Genomic DNA, 18,608 nt, shown 5'->3' on the forward strand with positions numbered 1-18,608 from the left:
AACTCTGCATCATATGAAAATTAACCAGAATGTTTACTTCTTGTACTATCTGAAACCAGCCCTTGAAAAAATTTAGTAGAAGCATGACGTCCTTCCAACCAAATACTTGTCTTTGTGACACTATTTTTTTTACTTAACCACAATTTCCTATGTATAAAGCATTAAAAATAAGTAATAACAGCTGGCAATCTCTGTTAGTTAAGATCTGAAAGAGCTGATTTGTTCCTGCAAATACGGTAACCATCAGGAAGTCACAAAGGAGAAGTCAAAACAGGGAAGTCAAGATTATGACAAAAATTGAAAAAGGAAGATTAACAATAAACTTTACAGCCAACAGCAAAAAAAAAGAGAAGACAGAGGAGACACAAAACACTTGGAATATTTAAATATTAAGTTAACTCACGTTCCATGCAATAATGGGTCGAAAGGTGGATGCTGAGCTCCGTACACATGTTGGATACTAAAGGAAAACAAAGAGAGTTATCACAAAAATAATAAATATTGGAAGAGTTTCTTGTTAAATAGTCAATAATAAACAGAACTGAAATATTCCAACAGTTGTCTGTTTCAAAAACTAAAAATAATGAACCTGCAATTGATATGCATACTAAGAAGTAATTTAATAAAAATCATAGATTTGCTAAACAGGAACTCTGAGACCTAAGCTAAGGCTATTTTAGGCTATTTTATTTTTCTAACCAGGAATTAAAATAATAAATAAGTCAGACTCTGCAATAAGAATCTACAAAAATTCTCTTCTCAGATTTATCATTTCTTCATCTCTTGCAAAAAGTTAAAAATTCCCAAAGAAATATCTATAGAGATTTAATCTTCTGCATACCCTTGTCACCCAAAATCCAACCAGAGAGTTCCTAACCATTACTGAAGTACAAGGACGACAAAGCTACAGAAAAATGCAGGTGACAGTTTAGAGAATAAAACACAGGAGTACTAAAAGAATGCTTTGAAACAAGCTTCCAAGGACAGATTTACTCACTAGCCTCTAACACTACAAAATAGCATGTTATTGGGTGAAAACCAAAACTATCTGCAAACTAAAGTTCATTACCTCCCAGTTACTGGGTATAAAACTATTTTGTAAATAAAAAAAGGCCACAGAAGACACATCAAGACTTACATATGGCTCCATATCAGAAATTATTACAACAGAACTCTCTAGTTGTAAGAGAAATCAATCACATTTCATTATGATTATTTGATTATATATCTTATGCAACATTAACAACTACCCAAACCTGTAATAAAATCACATAGAACAAACATGCCCTCCTGACACACCAAAAACTATTTCCAGACCATAAGGATAATTCCAACCTTAGTAAACCTGATCCACCTGATTTATCTGAGATAGAACCAAGCCAAAATGACCACAGTCAAAACAGATTTTAAGAGAGGCTTAGATTTTCACAAGAGCTGCAGCATTAACACCAGTGAAATTAGCCCTAGGGGTGACTGAAAACGGTGGTTTACCAAAACTCTCAATGATTTTCATGTGATTCCATGGAAATCAATTCCCCACCAGCCTTTCCACAGAATCACATGCCATCCTCTCCACAGGCATATCCCTGCTGTACACTCCTATGAGGGTCAGGTGTCACTGCCCATTTCCACAGACACAGCACGTGCCTTTTCCTTACATCACTCTGTGAATACCTGCCATGCAAATCCACTCAAATAGAAAACAACAGTCCTCTCCATGCCATGAAAAAAATGAATTAAAATCAAAAGCACATTCTCCACAGTGTCCTTGTTTCTCCACAAGCCTGCAGTTGCCTGCAAATTAACTGCAACTATTTATAGATCCTGTGCAAGGGAGGAAGGCTCCAAGTGTTTCACCCTCAAGAGATTCAGCAAAGTTACAAAGAAAACATAGTAGAAAAAAGACAATAGGTGGACTGAAAAAGTTAGTTTGTAACTAAAGAAACAAAAGCACTCCAAATTAGTGCTTATGGGTAACTGAAAATGTAAGAAGGTAAATGATGAGCAAGACCACGTTGCTGAGTTCATGTTAAGGGTATAAAATACAGAGTTACTGTCCTCTGAGAGCAACAAGTACACATCATTCTTACAAAAAGAACATAGAAAACTGTACTGTGAGAACAATTTAAGGATAAGACCAGAGAATGTTATTGCTAAATAATAACCTGAACATGTATTTCCATGCTGATCTAACAGTCAAAAGAGTTAACAGGACTTTGGGGATCTATTCCCTGGAAAATCTTGAATGGGACAATGTGCTCGTAGCTCTTTGCACTACAACAACGACTGCTCTGCTGCTCACACTTCAGATGAAAGCTGAGAAATTGACAATGTTTTGAAATACACAGCAGAAACTAAAACACCTCTCTATGCCTAGAAAATACAGCTTCCTACAAAGCATTTCAAAAATTTCACAACTTGTATCAAGTTTCAAAACATCCTAACTCGGCCCTGCTGAGAGCTACAAACATTCTCCCACTCAGCATTTCCCGGCGAACACGTTCCCACCATCACGTTAACTCCTTTAACAGCGATGTCAGCCTGGGAGCGCACATTCGGACAACTACTGAACAACCTTTCTGACACAGCTGGAACCAACACATTCTGACAATTACTGAACAACCTTTCTGACACAGCTAGAACCAACACAACTGGAGGCGCCCAGCGCCGGAGGGCTCCGAGCGCTGAGCCAACAAGGGACCCGCGGCCGAGCAGCGACAGACCGGACCCAGTCCCTGCGGGGACTCAAGGGCCCGCGGGGTCCGGCGGAGCAGGAACGCGGTGTTGGGGTCACAGCGGAGCGGGACGGGCACGGACGCCCCCCTGGCCCGGCGCCATACAGGGGCCGGCCACGCCGACCTTCCGCGGCTCCTCTCACCTGCCCGGCACCTTCGCGCCGCTCCGCTTCCAGAACTGCTTCCGGCCCCCGTCGCTCGCCATAGCGGCGTCACCTCATCCCCCTCCGCGCTCCCGGCCCGCTCCCTCAGGCTTCACTCCCCGCCATTCCCTTCCACAGAAGCACCACTGAGCGCCGCCATCTTGGGACGGGAAAACAACCCCGCGCCTTATTGGCCCCCCGAAGGGGCCCGGAAGTTTGAGCCAACCAGAAGTGAGATTGCTGCCGGGTGGGCCCGCTCGGGCCAATCGCAGCCAGGGGATGCTGCGGGCGGGGGCGGCCCCGGCCCGGTGCCCGGTCAGGGCTGTGCCCGGGGTGTTCCCGGGGTGTTCCCCGGGCAAAGCTTTCCTGTAAATCCGGAATTGCTTGTCGGCTCTCCGAGTGGGACGTTTTCAGACTTCAGTCCTCTTTGATTGAACCGTACAGAGCAATTCCTCAGAGTACTCCTCAGAATGCAAAACTTGCCTTGTAAATGGATGGTGGTACTAACTGAAGATCGGTGGCATCGGTTTATAACAAAATCCTCATATTTTTTATACTTTTATTTTTTACATTTATATCCAGTTATTAACACAGTGAGGACGGGGAGAGCAGGGAGCCTTGAAGCTTCCTCTGTTTGAAAGTCCTCCCATCATTGTACCCATTTCATTTAAGGCTTTGGGATGATACAACACTGAGGGGTTTTACATGTATCTATCTGTACATTTCCCAGCAATACATCACATCACAAGGATACATCACTTCTGCCAACAAAATAAGTCTGGTTTATGTTATTCTTTCAACCATGGCTTCTGAGAAACAAGTGCTGAATTACAGGATTTTTTGCTGCCTCTCAATGCAATTTAGCATATAATTTAACATATAAACAATTGTTCAGGAAACATCCTGCCACAATTAAGCCAGAAAAACTGGCATATAGTACAAGACGTGATCTGCAGTGCAACCTTTGTTCTTTAGTATGTAATTCATGTGTAAGTAATTTCTTAAGAATTGAAAAAAAAGGTTTCCTTCTGCTTTGGGATTTACTTTAGCAGTTGCCTTCTAAAAACTGACAAAAATGAAATGTTTCACAGATCTTGCTAGATCACTGTCCACAGGTGAAAGCTGTAATTTCAATGCCTTTTATAGATATGTATGCTGTAGAAGTATCACTTTCTCCATTTGTGTCCTTTAAGTAGGATTCATCTTACACATTCTGGACTTTGAGTATCATTAAAGGAAAACATAAGAAAAGTAATATGATTTATGTCTGTTAGCTAAAGGGAGATGAAACCTGCAAAGTCATGACTGGAACTTTGTTTAGTCATAGCTAGATAAATTTCAATTATACTTGTTGCTGCAAGAATACAAAAATGGAGTGTTTTTCTCTTGTGACAGTCAAAAAAGTGATAAATCCATAAAACATACATTCCATTGTTACCATTAAGATGGATGTTAAAACTGTGTTTCAGTTATTTTTATTTGTTCATTGTTGATATTTATCAAAGAGAAACACAGATTCAGCCTAGCTAGCCCAAGCCATCTGTGATCCTTAAGACAGTTGACCTGAGTCCTGAAGTGACACTGTTTAATTTTTGTGTCAGTCTGGTGCAGCCATGTGGAACTTCTGGTTGATTTTAGCAGTGGATGTTTTGCTGAGATAATCAAGTCAGCACAAGGGTAACTGTATTATTAATATTTTGTTATATTAAGTATATGTTACCTTGTGCGTAGGATTTTAATGTGGTTCAGAATTTAGTGCTGGAAGCAATTGGCTGTTGCATGGATTGTTCCCTGAATAAATCTGACTTGAAAATGGGGCTACATTTGTACCAAGAACTGCAAATGCCCTCCTCTGCTTCTGTAAAGGGCTGCTGCCAGTTTGAGACCCGTGGGCTGAAGTCCTACAGAGCTGGCTGCTGTTAACTTTCAAGAAGGCAAGGGTACTGTTTGTATTCCCTTCCCATCCATTTTTATATTTTCTCCTTAACCTGAGTGTTGTTTTATCCCTGGCACAAACCTGTGTTGCCAAGGTTCTGGAGGTGCAAGGGATTTGGAAGGAGGAACCTTTCAAGACCTCACCAGGTAAGTTAGGTGCAATTCTCCTTGCCCACCACTCGAGCTGATCTGACCACAAAAAGTGTGTCCTTGAAGAGAACTTATCACATGGTAATAACTGAGTATCACAAGAAGGTAAGTTCACAGCTATAGAAGGAGGATTTGGTCTGAGCATGTGTTTTAACAGTGTCACTGCTTAACTTTACAGAAATGTGACATGGGCAGCTGAGGGTCTGCATGGGTTCCACTGCCAGTCTCTTTGTGTTTGAGGAGAACTGCCAGTGTCCAGGTGCTGAATTCAAGGAGTGCAGCAACTGCAGTCACTGCTGGGACTCACTGCTGGTCAGCACAGTCCTCAAGAGCATCCCAACAGCCAAACCAGCTATTTCAGTACTCAAGAGCACCCCAACATCCAAACCAGCTATTTCAGTCCTCAAGAGCATCCCAACATCCAAACCAGCTATTTCAGTACTCAAGAGCATCCCAACATCCAAACCAGCTATTTCAGTCCTCAAGAGCATCCCAACAGCCAAACCAGCTATGTCAGTCCTCAAGAGCATCCCAACAGCCAAACCAGCTATTTCAGTCCTCAAGAGCATCCCAACAGCCAAACCAGCTATTTCAAATCTGCACAGCTGTATTAACTAGGCTTTGCCTCGTGTATTACTCAATACAGTAATATTTCAGTACCATTTCTACAGGAATTTCTGTTGCTTCAGAATAATTAAAAATATTAAAATATCTACTGTAGTTTTTTTTTTTTTTTTAAGAAAAGTCGTATGTAAGAATTTATAGTTAGGAAGTGGTCTGTTGCCAATAGGGTGAAATAATGTATTGAGCTAGAGGGTGTTTGGTAGACTTCTTCTTTTCCTTTTCTCCCTTTTTACCCCTTTTGATTTTTTTTCCTGATTTGTGTTCCTCTTAACTTGAGCATTTTTCAGAATCAGGTAACTGCATACAGTTAGTGACTGTTACTGAGGATGCTTGGAAATTTTCTGTTTATTCTAGAATCTACATGTGTAGCCATGCTCTTGGCTGACCAAAATTAGGAGTGTTGTAGCTTGCACCAGCAGTGTTTTGAACAAAGTAGGCACTGAGATGTTTATTTAGTGTGTAGCTCCTGAGCTGTGCATCCAGGTGGACATTCAGGTTGGGTTTTAGAAGTTTTCCAGAACTCATGTTCTGGAAAGCTTCTGCTGTGCTGGTGTGGTTACACAGCTTTCTCTGTGGAGAGGCAGTGGTATCTTGGGAAAATTAAGTTTTTCTGACAACAGATGTATAGTATAGATTGGTGCTAAACATAGTTAGCTAAGCTGACAAAAGCACTCCTCTGCTAACTTAGCTGCACTCAGAGCAGGAGGATTTGCAGATAAAGTTGCATAAGCTGAGGAGTGCTTTTTCATGCTGATCCTTACACTGCTGTGTCAGCAACAAGCTGCAACTGCGAGGTGTGGCCTCAACTCACTCTGCAAGCTGACAAGGCCATGTGTCTCTACGTGTGGTGTTTTCTGTTTGCTTTAGTCAATAAGGACTTAAGTTGACTAAGTCAACAAAAATTAATGAAAAGTGAATTCAAATGATACACTTCCATGCTGAAGCATTATTTTATGCACTTTTTTACTGTTCCAACAAACTAGTGGAAGTTCATCTGAAGCACACAAGGCTTTTTGTGGTTGCTGGTCACTCTTTTGTCTGGTCCGTGGGCATGCATTTCTACCAACACATTGTCTGCATTGTCTGTACTTTATTGTGAATATCATGGAAGAAACAGTTGTTGCAAGTAAAACTGAGCAAGTGGATTCAAGTTACCCAGAAAAATCAGAATTCAGGTAGAATCAGAGAGAGGAAGACAGCAGGTATTCTTGGGTAGAAAACAATCCCAGAGAGTATAGTACTCAGTACTTGATCCAAAAAGATATGAGGCGAGGTAAGATAAAAGGAACAAGCAATCATGCAGAAACAAGGAAGAAAGAAAATAGGGATGTTAAAAAAGAGGGATAAGCAATAGCTGCATTCAAAGAGGTTGGACATGGCCCAGCAAATCACACAGGCACAAGACCTCTGTCAGGGCAGTGCAATTTTTCTCCAGAAAACTGGAGAGGAAAAGAGAGAAGGAATCAACATGGGAGAGTAATGGCCAGAAGGAGTTCATCATTGAAGACGAGCCATCACTGTAGTATTTTGTAACTTTTACTCTGTAAGTGCCTTTCCTATTACACATTAATTGAAAAAGATTTTGAAAATAATAGCAAATTTGTGAAAATACGTTTACATTGGTAATGCAGATGTATAGAATCATGAACACTCACACTCTATATGAGTGAAAGAAGATTGTGAGACAGAAAAATAAATAAATAAATAAATATGTGCTGGTTTGGGGTAAATGTCTTTGTCTTGTTTCTCCATCTAGAAGAGTGATTGATGTGGGTAGTTTTCAAAAGTTGTCATTCACTAAAATATTAGTGGCAATGCTCATGTTGACATGTCATGCATTTTAGGTGAAGGTTTTTTGCTTTATTTTTGTTTGCATCCACACATCAACTGACACAGCCTGCTGGGTGTAGCCTGGCACTGCACTCTGTGCCCAAGGACTGCTGCTCACGGGCAGCCCAGTGGATGGAAATTCTCTTTCCTGAAGTCTCACACAAGATGTAGTTAAGACTTAAACGACTCAGAGAAAGAAGGACACTTTGTAAGTGGGTGTTCTGGGTAGAAGGCAGGCAAGTTTGCAAAAAACAAAAGATCCTCTTTCAAATGTATTTCTAGTTCCTTGAAATTCCACCTAATTTTGCCTCCGCTACATACAGGGGGTGTTTAAACATAACATCACAGCATGACAGAACTTCACACCCAGAGTAATAAATCAATGTATATTTGTCTCTGAGCCATGATAATTGTCTTACATTCATTGTTGAGAGAAACCTATTTTCTTTAAAATGTTTGGTTCACATCAGTTTCTGAATTTCATGTTCAACTTACTATCAGAACAAGGTGAAAAGCAAAATCATTGGAGCATTAGTTTATGTTTCTTGAAGTTAAAAGGTCTCAAGCTATTGGGAGAGCTTTAGAGATGCCAGGAGACCTGCTTAGTACTGTGATTTGATGAGGAGATAGTCAGTACCATTTCTCTAAGATCAGTAGGAGAAGGCAGCTCCTTGGAACAGACACAGAACCTCTTTTGTTTTTGCTTTTTTTTTTTTTTTAATGCCAAATCATAACAAATAGCAAAGCTATTGCTTTAGGCTAAAAACTAGGCCCATAAGAGAACAATATAAAAGATGTGTGTCTGGAGCTTTTCTGAATCTAAAAATTGGTTTGGTTTTTTTCATTAAGAATCATCCATAATGTACTTGAGTGCAAAACTAGATTTGGGCATGGAATATGAGAGTGAGCAAGGCTCTCAGACCCCTTGGGTTTCTGTTTTAAACAGCCATACTCATCTTTCTTACTATGTACCTCACTTTTTTCTTCTTTTTGTATTATAGAAGTTTGTATTATAGAATTTTTTTGAGAAAGTACCTGAAACAAAGTGTCTTGTAACTTTAAGAAGAAATTCAACAACAAGCTTAGGTGCTTTAGTTCAACCACTGTATTTTGGTTGTTTTTCTTCTAATGGACAGCCTAATCTCAAATTTCAGGAAAAACACCGGACACAGACAGAAGTATTTATCAGCATTATTTACTTTTTTGTTATTTCAGTTCATTCTCTGGACAGTCTGTCTTTCTTTTTGTATTTGGTCCATTGTTCCCAGAAGTATTTAGCATGGAGGCATTGCATTTGGCATGCCAGTAGCATCAATCATGTCCTTGGTCCCTTCCTTGTTTTGGTCAAGAAAAGCTCTTTAGAAGTAAATCTTTAACTCCTCACACATATCTAAGAGTGGAGACATGATGATACACAGAAATTTCAAAGGATTATCTACAGCAGATGTTTTCAGATGTTAGAGTGCATTAAACTGTGTGTTAATTGACATCTATCATTTATCTTGAGAGCACACATTTGTTATCTCACAATATTTATGACTGACAGCAGCAGGATCTGGGGTTTGGAGATATTTTTTTCACTTGTCTTGTCTTTGACTATCCAGCTTCATCACCAGTGATTTTATGGCTTTTTCTTGGATCTCTGTGTCTAAGTCTACCACTGACATCTCTTTTCATGTCTCAAAGCCCCTGTTAGTGCATTTTTCATATCATTTATGTCTATGGGAGGGATTAATTTTTGTTGGTGTTTCTTGAAGATAGCAAAGCCTTTACCATGCTATTTGACCCTATTTATCTCTCAATTAATTTCTCATTGATCCTAATGTGTATTAGAAGGTAATTAAGTTTCACAGTTTGCTTTTTAATCCCATTTCAGGGTTTTGCTGCAAAACAGTTGAAATGTACACTTGAACTGAAAAGAGTTTTATTCCTGTCTTTCTTAGTGTTCCACATATTTTCAGCATTAAAATCCTATTAATGCAATTTCCATAAAAAAGGATTAGTGGTAGAGTAAGTTCAGGTAGTGTAAGGTAAATGAAACATCCCAGATAAAAAAAAATACAGCTGGCCTTACAGTGTATTGCATAGGTATTTCCCAGAAGTATCTTCAGTGTAATACATTATAGTTGGTATTCAATTCAAGTTGTATGAAAGCCATGGTTTTTTCTTCTGAAAGAGGAATGGACTTTGCTACTTAAGAGATAAGTTTGTATCAGGTCTCATGAACTGACTGTTATTGAATATTTATTGTTGGTTTTGTGGTTTGTGTATGCTTTTGTTGGAGAGCAAATATAAACATGAGCAATGAGTGTAATGAAGATAATGCAGTTGGAGTCCCAGGAACAGTCTTTCCAGCCTGACTGCCAGTAAAAAAGAGTTACTGAGTGTTCCTGGGGTAATGCTGTTGGCCGAGCTGCCCATTTTACTAGTGAGAGTGTTGGCAGGGCTTAGGATTAGCAGCAGAGAGGTTGAGGGCTTGGTGGAAGAGACGTAAGCAAAATTATAGTGCAAAGAAAATGGGAGTAGCTATAGATTTTTGGGTGAAAATATATGATAAATGTAACAAAGTATTTTATACATTTTCTTTTAGGTGTGCTGCTCCTTATCCGAGAGGTATGTTCTGTTAGTGAGTTGGATTTGCAAAGTAGTCTTTAGCTGAAGATGATAAATGCCCTCCCATATTTAATACTGTTGGGGGAAAAAAATCAAAACTTGTGATTTTTTTTCTTTTTAGATATTGTTACTTTTAAGAAGTGGGTAGGAATAGTAGACAGTTTTCAGCTAAGTGAAAAAAAGAAAACTCAGACTAAAATGCAAGATTTAAGCATTTTTCTATTCTTATCACTTTCTGGTATAACACAGCATGTAGCATCATGTTGTAAAAGTAATAAAAGAGAACAGCTTAGCTTCTTAACCTTGAAATGAAAATTTGCAATTTTGCTTGAATGGTCTTGACAGTTGTGTCAGGACTGGCAATCTTAGTGCAAGAAATGAACTGGAAATACTGATATAAAACCACCAGAGAGTCCCTAAGTTTTGAAGAGAAATTGATAAGGTAATCACAGAAAGCTCTCAGAAGTTAAAGCCATTTTAAATTGAAAGAGCTCAAAGGTTTAATCTCTTCTACTGAAATCTTGAAGTATAGTGGTAGTTAATTCTAGTACGCATGGTCATTAAAATAAGATTTCTCAAGTAACCAGAGCAAATAAATACGTTAAATGTAATTTTTCAAAGATCTCTCCAACACTGAAACTCGGCCACAGCCCATGGAACAGAAACAATATTGAAATACTAAGGAAGTCCAAAAACTTCTGTGTTTTTCCTTCTTGGTTTTATTTTGTGAGAGGAAAGTCTTGCTTAAGGAGATTGTATCTTACACTGTACTAGTTAATGCAGCCAAGGGAAGAACAAAGAGATTTCTACCAGACAATACTTTGTCTATTCTTTTACAAACCTTAAAAAAAAAAACAACCTCATGTCGTACTGTATTTTTGTTCCCCTATTAATAACACTGCAATTATTATGACTATCTGTCTAAACCCATGCCACCTTTGTTGTCTATGACTTACATAAATCTCTATGTGATGCTCTTCTGTTTGTTGACCAGTTCTCAGTCAATGCTAGCCAACATTTTTACTAATGCTCTAAAAATTCAAAATCACTTTTGGCAAAAATTAAACGTTTCAAGTAATGATAATGGCAATCACTACTCCAGAATGTAGCGGAGCCTTAACATTAATTAGTTGTTGGGAAGTAATTCTGGAAGAAGGGTTATTAGTTTTAGATATATTGCTGAAAACTTTGCTATGGTTTAGCTATAATTCTTCGGTCCTGACTGAGGTTTTTACTGTGTGAAAAATCAATGTTCTTTGTGCAAAAAATCAGAGGAGATGATCATAACCATCCTTTGGACTGCAAAACCTATTAATTGCTCTCAAAGCTATTCTGTTTTTAATTTCTTGGTAATATCAACTCTCTTTGGCTGAATTAAACTCTCAACAGTATTATATTGTTTTAGATATGGCATATGTATATATATGAATGCATATGAGATACAGATGCTTACTCTTATTTAGAAATCAAATTAAAATGTGGTTTTGTTAAAATATCACCAAGAATAATGGACTTTTCATCTTTTTGGCAGAAGGAAATTTAATGGAACAAACTTATTGAAATTATTGTGTCTAAAGCCTCAAAATTAACTTTCCTGTGTTTGTGCACTAAAGAAAGGAGGCCATGTGGCACTGCATAGGTTTTAATCCAACTAAAATTTAAACATCTGTCTGGAAATTTGCTCTGTCTCTCCTCACTGAGAAGTCAGGAGAGTTGGCACCTTCTCTAATATGGCTTATGGGAGGGGGGTCTGTCTTGGAACCTTTTCCTTTGGAAACAGTAACAGGCAATTTCTCTGTAGTTCTTAAATAATTACCCAGTTGAAATGTGAATATATGGGAACAGGAAAGGAATAAATCACCACAGCAGCAGCTATATTCATTTTTATAGTATCCCAATTTTCTCTCTTTCACACTGCACAATAGAAGAAAATGTCCACTTTATTTCATTGCTAATAGTTTCAGTATGCTGAAAACTAGTAAAGTTAATGAGAAAATTATTATGGCAGAGAAATACCGGTCAGTTTTCATCTAGTTTTTGGAAATGATGGATCTAGGATAAAACTGCTATTAGTAGGTTTTGAATTTGGTAATTTTTCCTAACACCCTTGCTGTTCTGTAACCTTTCAGTATCTAACTTAGCTTTGAAAATATTGTGTTGTACTTATAAAGCTGAAGGTTGTACTTTTGTTTTCACCCATGTCAAAATGGGAAACAAACATATATGTTACTAAATCCTTGTTTGCATTCAAGTTCTTTCTTGAAGGCAAAGAGCTATTCATCACTGCATCTCTGATGATGATGCAATCTGAGCAATGAGATGCATCACTGCATCTCATTGCTCTTTTCAGTGCACTCAGGCATCTCTGTAGAGGGGCTGAGGTGCCCTTGGCTCTACTGGAAACATTATGTCATCATCTAAACAAGATGTTGTTATGCCAGGAAAGGATCAATACTTTGATGAGTAGTTGCTGGCTCAAAACTGCATTGTTATTTTATAAAGGACCACTTGGAATACATTCCAAAGCATTTCTTGTGGTATGAAGCTCTAGGGATTTGATTTGTCTCTCTGCCCAGGAAAATGACTTGATTCATCTGTAAATACATGTCTGCCAACCTCAGATAATAAAAAATGCATCTTGTGCCCACATCAGGCTTCAGCCTTTCAGCCATTTAAATAGTTTACTCTCTTTGGGAAGGAAGTACTTCACATACCAACAATTAATTCAGTGGGGAAGAGAGGAAAAGCTTTTAGCCTTTTTCCTTCTGCTGAGACCAGGTGAGCACACCCTTGGGTCTGTGTGAGCACACAGCCCTGGCAGTGCTTCCCTGGGTGGGTGCAAGGGCTGGCAGCCCCCAGAGGCTTCACTTGGAGAGAATGCAGCAATCCCTGAGAGGGTGCACTGCTGCAGTCCTGGAGAGGATTAGCATGTAGCATCATGTTGGAGAAGGTGCAGTGCTACAGACCTGGAGAGTGCTGCAGACCTAGAGAGGATGCAGTGCTGTAATCCTGGAGAGGGTGCAGTGCTGCAGATATTGAGATGGTGCAGTGCTGCAGACCTGGAGAGGATGCAGTGTCACCGACATCTTTTCAAAAAATTCCTTTCTTTAGGATTTTTCTCCCTTCTGAGAAGCTGTGGCCTCAGCAACAAAATGCAAACAATGGTTACCTGCTGCTGTGGAACGCAACAGGTGGATCCGTGATTGGTCTCCTGTGGATGTTTGGATTTACTGACCACTCATGGCAGAGCTGGGTCTCACTCTCTGCTGAGACACAGAACTTTGTTATCCATTCCTTTTCTATTCTTATCTTAGCTAGCTTCTGAGAACTTTTCCTTCTATTTCTTTTTAGCATAATTACTTTTAGCATATTACATTTAGTCATAATGTAATATATATCATAAAATAATAAACCAAACCTTCTGAACATGAGGTCAACATTCTCGTCTCTCTCTTCATCCTGCAACCCTTGCAAGCCATGTAACAGTGCAGTGCTGCAGTCCTGGAGTGGGTGCAGTGCTGCAGACCTAGAGAGGGTGCAGTGCTGCAGTCCTGGAGTGGGTGCAGTGCTGCAGACCTAGAGAGGGTGCAGGTGCAGTGCTGCAGACCTTCCCCTTGCCCCCCCAGCCAGGCTGCAGTGCCTGTGCTGACATCTCTGTCTGCCTGGGGACCTGCAGCTGAGATAAACCAGAGCCACAAGCCTCTGGCCAGTGTGTTGGGAAAGGCAGGACAGATACAGCTGAAGGGCTCTCTGCTGGAACAAGCTCAGCTCTCTGCTGAGAAACAAGTCTTGGAAGACATTAGTGTTGTTCAGAGTACTAAACTAGCATTGCTTTGGATAATACCACAAGTATACAACAACCAAGGATTATGTAACCGGTTAGCAAAATGGTTTAAAAAGTTTTGGGGGTCTTCTTATATCCTTTTCATGCAGTTGGCAGTGGCTTTAGCAAAAAGGCTGTATGGAAGTCCTGTAGCTCCTTATGAACAGCTGATATCTGAGGGGAAAACATGACCTTGCTAGATATCAAAGCATCATTTAACCCTCCCATGAACTCCTTTAATTATTCTGTTGGCTCAAGACCAAGTAATCCAATTTGAGGATTTAAATGTATAAAGACATGGAATTATTTTTCCTTTTATACTGATGAGGAAAAAAATTACTCCAATAACGTTAATATGGGAGAGAAAAAAAAAGGAGAGTTCAAAATCTTCCCATGATATATAAATTTTCTTTATTCTTTTTAGATTAATTGGTTGTTTATACTAAGCTTGATAGAGACTCAATACCTAGTACAGTTTTGAATGAATTGACTTGTCTAATAGAGAGAAGTTGCTCATTGGTGTTACCAGAGTAAACAGATATATTTACCTTGACAGAAGGCATTCTTACCTCACTTCTATCCTACTTGCTCAGGCCTAATTTGTCAAAAATGCTCCCAGGTTCTTCCTTGTGTTCTGGGGTGCTGAAAAATTGAAGAATTCCTTTTCATTCTAGCTCAATTTAACTATTACAACCCACCATCAAAACACTGATTATAACATTAGGCTTGTAAGAGCATCTGAATTATTGACAAAAATGATGGTTATTTTCTGGAAACCTAACAATGCAGAACTTGCTTTTCACACAGAAACAATGTGATTCACTGCATCTGGAAGGCAAGGTCAGCCTGAATACTTATTTTGCCTTAAAAGAATTCCTCAGTGTTTGTTTGCTGTTTTGTTTCTTTCAACAGTGAGGCCATATGATATTTCAGCTGAAGAAACAGGCAAAGAATTTTATCAGTGCTCTTGTGAAAAGCCTTTCATAGCATCCATCAGCTCCTGAAAACTTCAGTGGGATTGTTCATCTCTTTGATACCAAGGAGATAGGATCAATATCTGAGAGATCTATTGTAAGTTTAGGAGTCCTGAAGAAATCAGCCAGCAACAGGCATCTGTGGTTCTTTGAATGTTTATTCTTTCATGCAGTCTTTTTTTCTTCTGCCACCTGCACATCTAACCTGCATTGTTATTGATTTTTATCTGGCAGACAGGCCTCAATATACGCATATACGATGTCTGGGAGAAACTGAACCTAGGTGGGAAGGTTTCACACTGCCCTGAGAAACACTGATTTTTCTAAAAAGCTCAGATACAGATATTATGAATTCTAAGAACAGTAACCTTGAACAAAGGGCTTTTTTTTAGAAAATACCTGAGAAGTTTTTAACAGACACAAGAAAGAAGAACCTTGTGTGCTTTAGAGAGGACTGAACTTTATAACTTTGCCCCTTCTGTTAGAATTAGTCTATTTCATTTGTTCTGTATTATGCAACAAACTTAAAGCATCACTGTCTAAGTAGCTCTCACAATCCCTTCACACAGGATCAATGTTTTTTTCTCATTTAAGCAGGCAAAAATAAAAATTTATCTTACTATTCCTCATATAACATTATCATCAAAGCCCATTGTCTCAGTTTCAGTTCTCTGTTGACCAAGTATTGGACTTTAAATGTTCATTTTTTCCTATAGAAAGAAGGACATAGCTCAGGAGCATCTTCCCACTTGCAGAGGAAGAGCTGCGGAACACCTTCCTTGCCACCAGCATTTCCATCCTGTACTCTACTGTAAATGGAGTTTCACATTTACTGATGATTCCTCCCTGAGAAAAAGCAAGCAGTTTTCTCTGAGGTTGCTATTAATACCTCATTATGAGATTATGATAAGAGATCTCCCTGGAGTCTCCAAGCAGCTGTTGGAGTAGATGTGTCAATACTGCTCAGTGCTGTAATGTTCTGGTAATCTCAGACTTGAAGGTAAAGTCAGGCCTCATTTGCAGCATGTCCAGTTGTCTCAGCTGCAGACCAAGGAGCTCTGGAATGATGTTTGAACCTGGCCTTTTTCATGTCAGCATAACCACAGGGTTGCTAATCTGCATTTTTGGAACCTACCTACTTTGATAATTAGTGTATTAGGAAACAAAGTGTCTTTCTTAGAGCAACTGCAATATTGACAACATTAAGATTGTGATGGAAACATGCTAATATAGGAAAGGAGAAAGAGAGTCATTCCTGAAATTTGAAGAGCACATCCTACTTTATCCCACACTTGGAAGAATTGTCCGTCTATACAGAAGAATGATTGGAGGGTGATTTCTGCTTGAGATGAGAAAAAATTCCTTCATGTTTCTTTATCTATTTTTAAGGTGGGTTTTCAGTAATTCAAACTTTCCCTATACAAACTTCCCAGAGATCTGGCAAAAATTACTGACTTAAAAAGAGTTCTTCTTAATTCCAGTGCTATGATAGCTGTGCAAACTCATACAAAAGCTGCTTGAGCAGCAGTAGTAAAAACAGTGCCAAATACATTCAGCTGTTTACTTTCAAGCTAGGAAGTGCTGCAGGGATCTTGGCATATGGCCCCCACTATTTGAAATCTGAGGAAATTCCCACTGGGTCTGAGACCAAACACTTTCTTGCAGCCATTTGGTGGGCTTTTACTACTGTGGTGTTTAAAAGCTGTGATGGTTAGCAGCCTCTCACTGCTCAGGCATCCAGCTGAGCTGCCCCACAGAGTGCTGTTCAGCTTGCCATGGTTGCAAGCACAATTCAGCCACTCCCAGCTGTGTTCTGCCTACTTACAGCAATGATTAATTTCTTCCCAAGACTTCAATATAAAAGTCATCTGAACTGAGTGATGTGCAGTGCTTCATTCTTCTTTGCTATGTTTTTTAATATCAAAGCTGTGAATGATTGTTTTTTCACATTAGAATTTTCAGAAAAAACATCCCTTACAGTCCTGTTTTTATTCTAGTGGACCTACATAAGCAGGCTGAAAACAAATGAGTAACTGAAAATTGGGGTGTTTTTTTATGTAAGAGGCAGGATTAAATCTCTTTAAACAGTACTTACTATTTATTGATTAATGTAGAATTCATGCATATTAATAAAAATAGTGTTGGTAAAATCTGAGGCAAACCCTCTTTCCTTTCTCATCATTCATTTTTCACCAGTTTGATGTTTCTGTTTGTTTGTTCTGTTTGTTCTGTTCCGGATTTTTTGTGTTTTATGCTGAGCAGGAATCAGGACATTATAGGGGTTAACTCACGATAATGACAGTAAAGGGTAGAAAAGTTGATTGTAGACTGCAAGGTTAGTAGGCCCAACATTTCCCACATTTGATCAAAGTAATTCTGGTTCCAAAGCATCCCCATGGCTTCTTGTCACAGCTTCACTGCTGCAATTCAGACTGGTGCCCAGCTATGGCAGGTCAGCTGCACTGCAGCCTGAGAAAAGGAGGGTAACCATTAAAACCAACTTGTGTTGATTGTCCTAGAACATTGTAATAAAGTGTTTGTAATGGAAATAGTTTCCAACAAGCCTTGAAACCATTCTTAAAATTGCCTCATTTTGCTTCAAAGAGAAAAATGTTATAATTTGTTGAACAACCACTGATTTGATGAAAGTTTTTGCCCACTCAGAAATTAATTTTAAAGCACAGTGGAAGAACCTGACTGCCTGAGAGAGCTTCCCAAGGGCGTTGTAAAGGTCAACCAAATTCCAAGCCAACCATTTCCCCCACAACAAATGTTACCAAGAGATTGCATCTTGGGACTGCAATGCTTATGTTATTTTGTGCATTTGTGCTATGCCCTTCCCTCAAATAATGAAGAACATTTATTCCGGAGCTATTCCATACTACAAAATCTCATTCAGGATTTGATTATTCACTAGTAGCTTGCTCTAAACAAGATCCTTAGCTTATAGGCTGATTTTTTGCTTCTACTATGAATTTTCAGATATTGGTGTCTCCAAGGAAAACAAAAGATTGTTTACTAAAGAGGAAAATGCATTATGTCTTCCAAATTAATTGGTAGGAATAAACTTGAAACTTGACTGCTTGTGTGGTTTAGTTACTGCATCAGCTTTAAGTAGCTTCTTCACCAAATTAAAGAGGCACAGCCCTTCTGTGCTCACCATGCTCCTGTATGAGTCAGAGATTTCCATAGAAAACGCATCCACCTGTGGATTTCTGATCTATGGAGCATTCTGTGTACCTGTTCTTAAGAAAATTACACTATGCCTTTTTCGATTTAGCTGGATTGATTGGATTTTTTGAGTCATTTATAAAAAGTCCCAGCAGCACTGGGTAATATATGGGGTTTGGGTAGACTTTATGAAAAGTAACAAAGTTAATTCTATACAGTCAGCTGGAATACATGAAAAGGAGGATGGAGGGTATGATGATACCCCAAAGATACTCTAGAAGCAGGTTTGACTGAGCATACCCTGCCAGCTAGTGCTTCTGGACTCCTAAACCAAAACCAGGAGTCTTCTACAAGGGGTTAGACATAGCTACAAGTGTGTTAGCACTTGCCCCCTTACAGCAACAGCATCTTTGAGACCATGATAATGATGAACATGGTTGTGATTTCACAGAGTTGCCATTTCACTAGCTGTCCATTACATCTTTCAATAGAAATAGATATTAAAGGACACAGACATTCTATACTATTTATTTAAGGTGTGATAGATCACTTGTAGCAGCAGACAATGTGTTGTATTATTGGTAGATTGGAGAAGAGGAAATAATGAGGT

At 39.1% G+C, this 18,608-nt stretch overlaps 1 protein-coding gene across 1 annotated transcript in view; it reads right to left on the reverse strand.

The window, feature by feature from the left end:
- The window catches only part of TBC1D22A (TBC1 domain family member 22A), a 141,700-nt gene extending 138,645 nt beyond the window's left edge, over window positions 1-3,055 (reverse strand). The window contains exons 1-2 of the mRNA XM_064702797.1: window positions 2,879-3,055; window positions 404-460 (exon numbers count right to left, since the gene is read on the reverse strand). Coding sequence (XP_064558867.1) covers window positions 404-460; window positions 2,879-2,940 — 119 coding nt within the window. The 5' untranslated portion in view covers window positions 2,941-3,055. The remainder of the gene's footprint in view (window positions 1-403; window positions 461-2,878) is intronic.
- Between the last annotated feature and the right edge of the window lie 15,553 nt (window positions 3,056-18,608).

Source organism: Zonotrichia leucophrys, chromosome 1A (genome assembly GCF_028769735.1).
Source record: "Zonotrichia leucophrys gambelii isolate GWCS_2022_RI chromosome 1A, RI_Zleu_2.0, whole genome shotgun sequence".
NCBI classification, from domain to species: Eukaryota; Metazoa; Chordata; class Aves; order Passeriformes; family Passerellidae; genus Zonotrichia; species Zonotrichia leucophrys.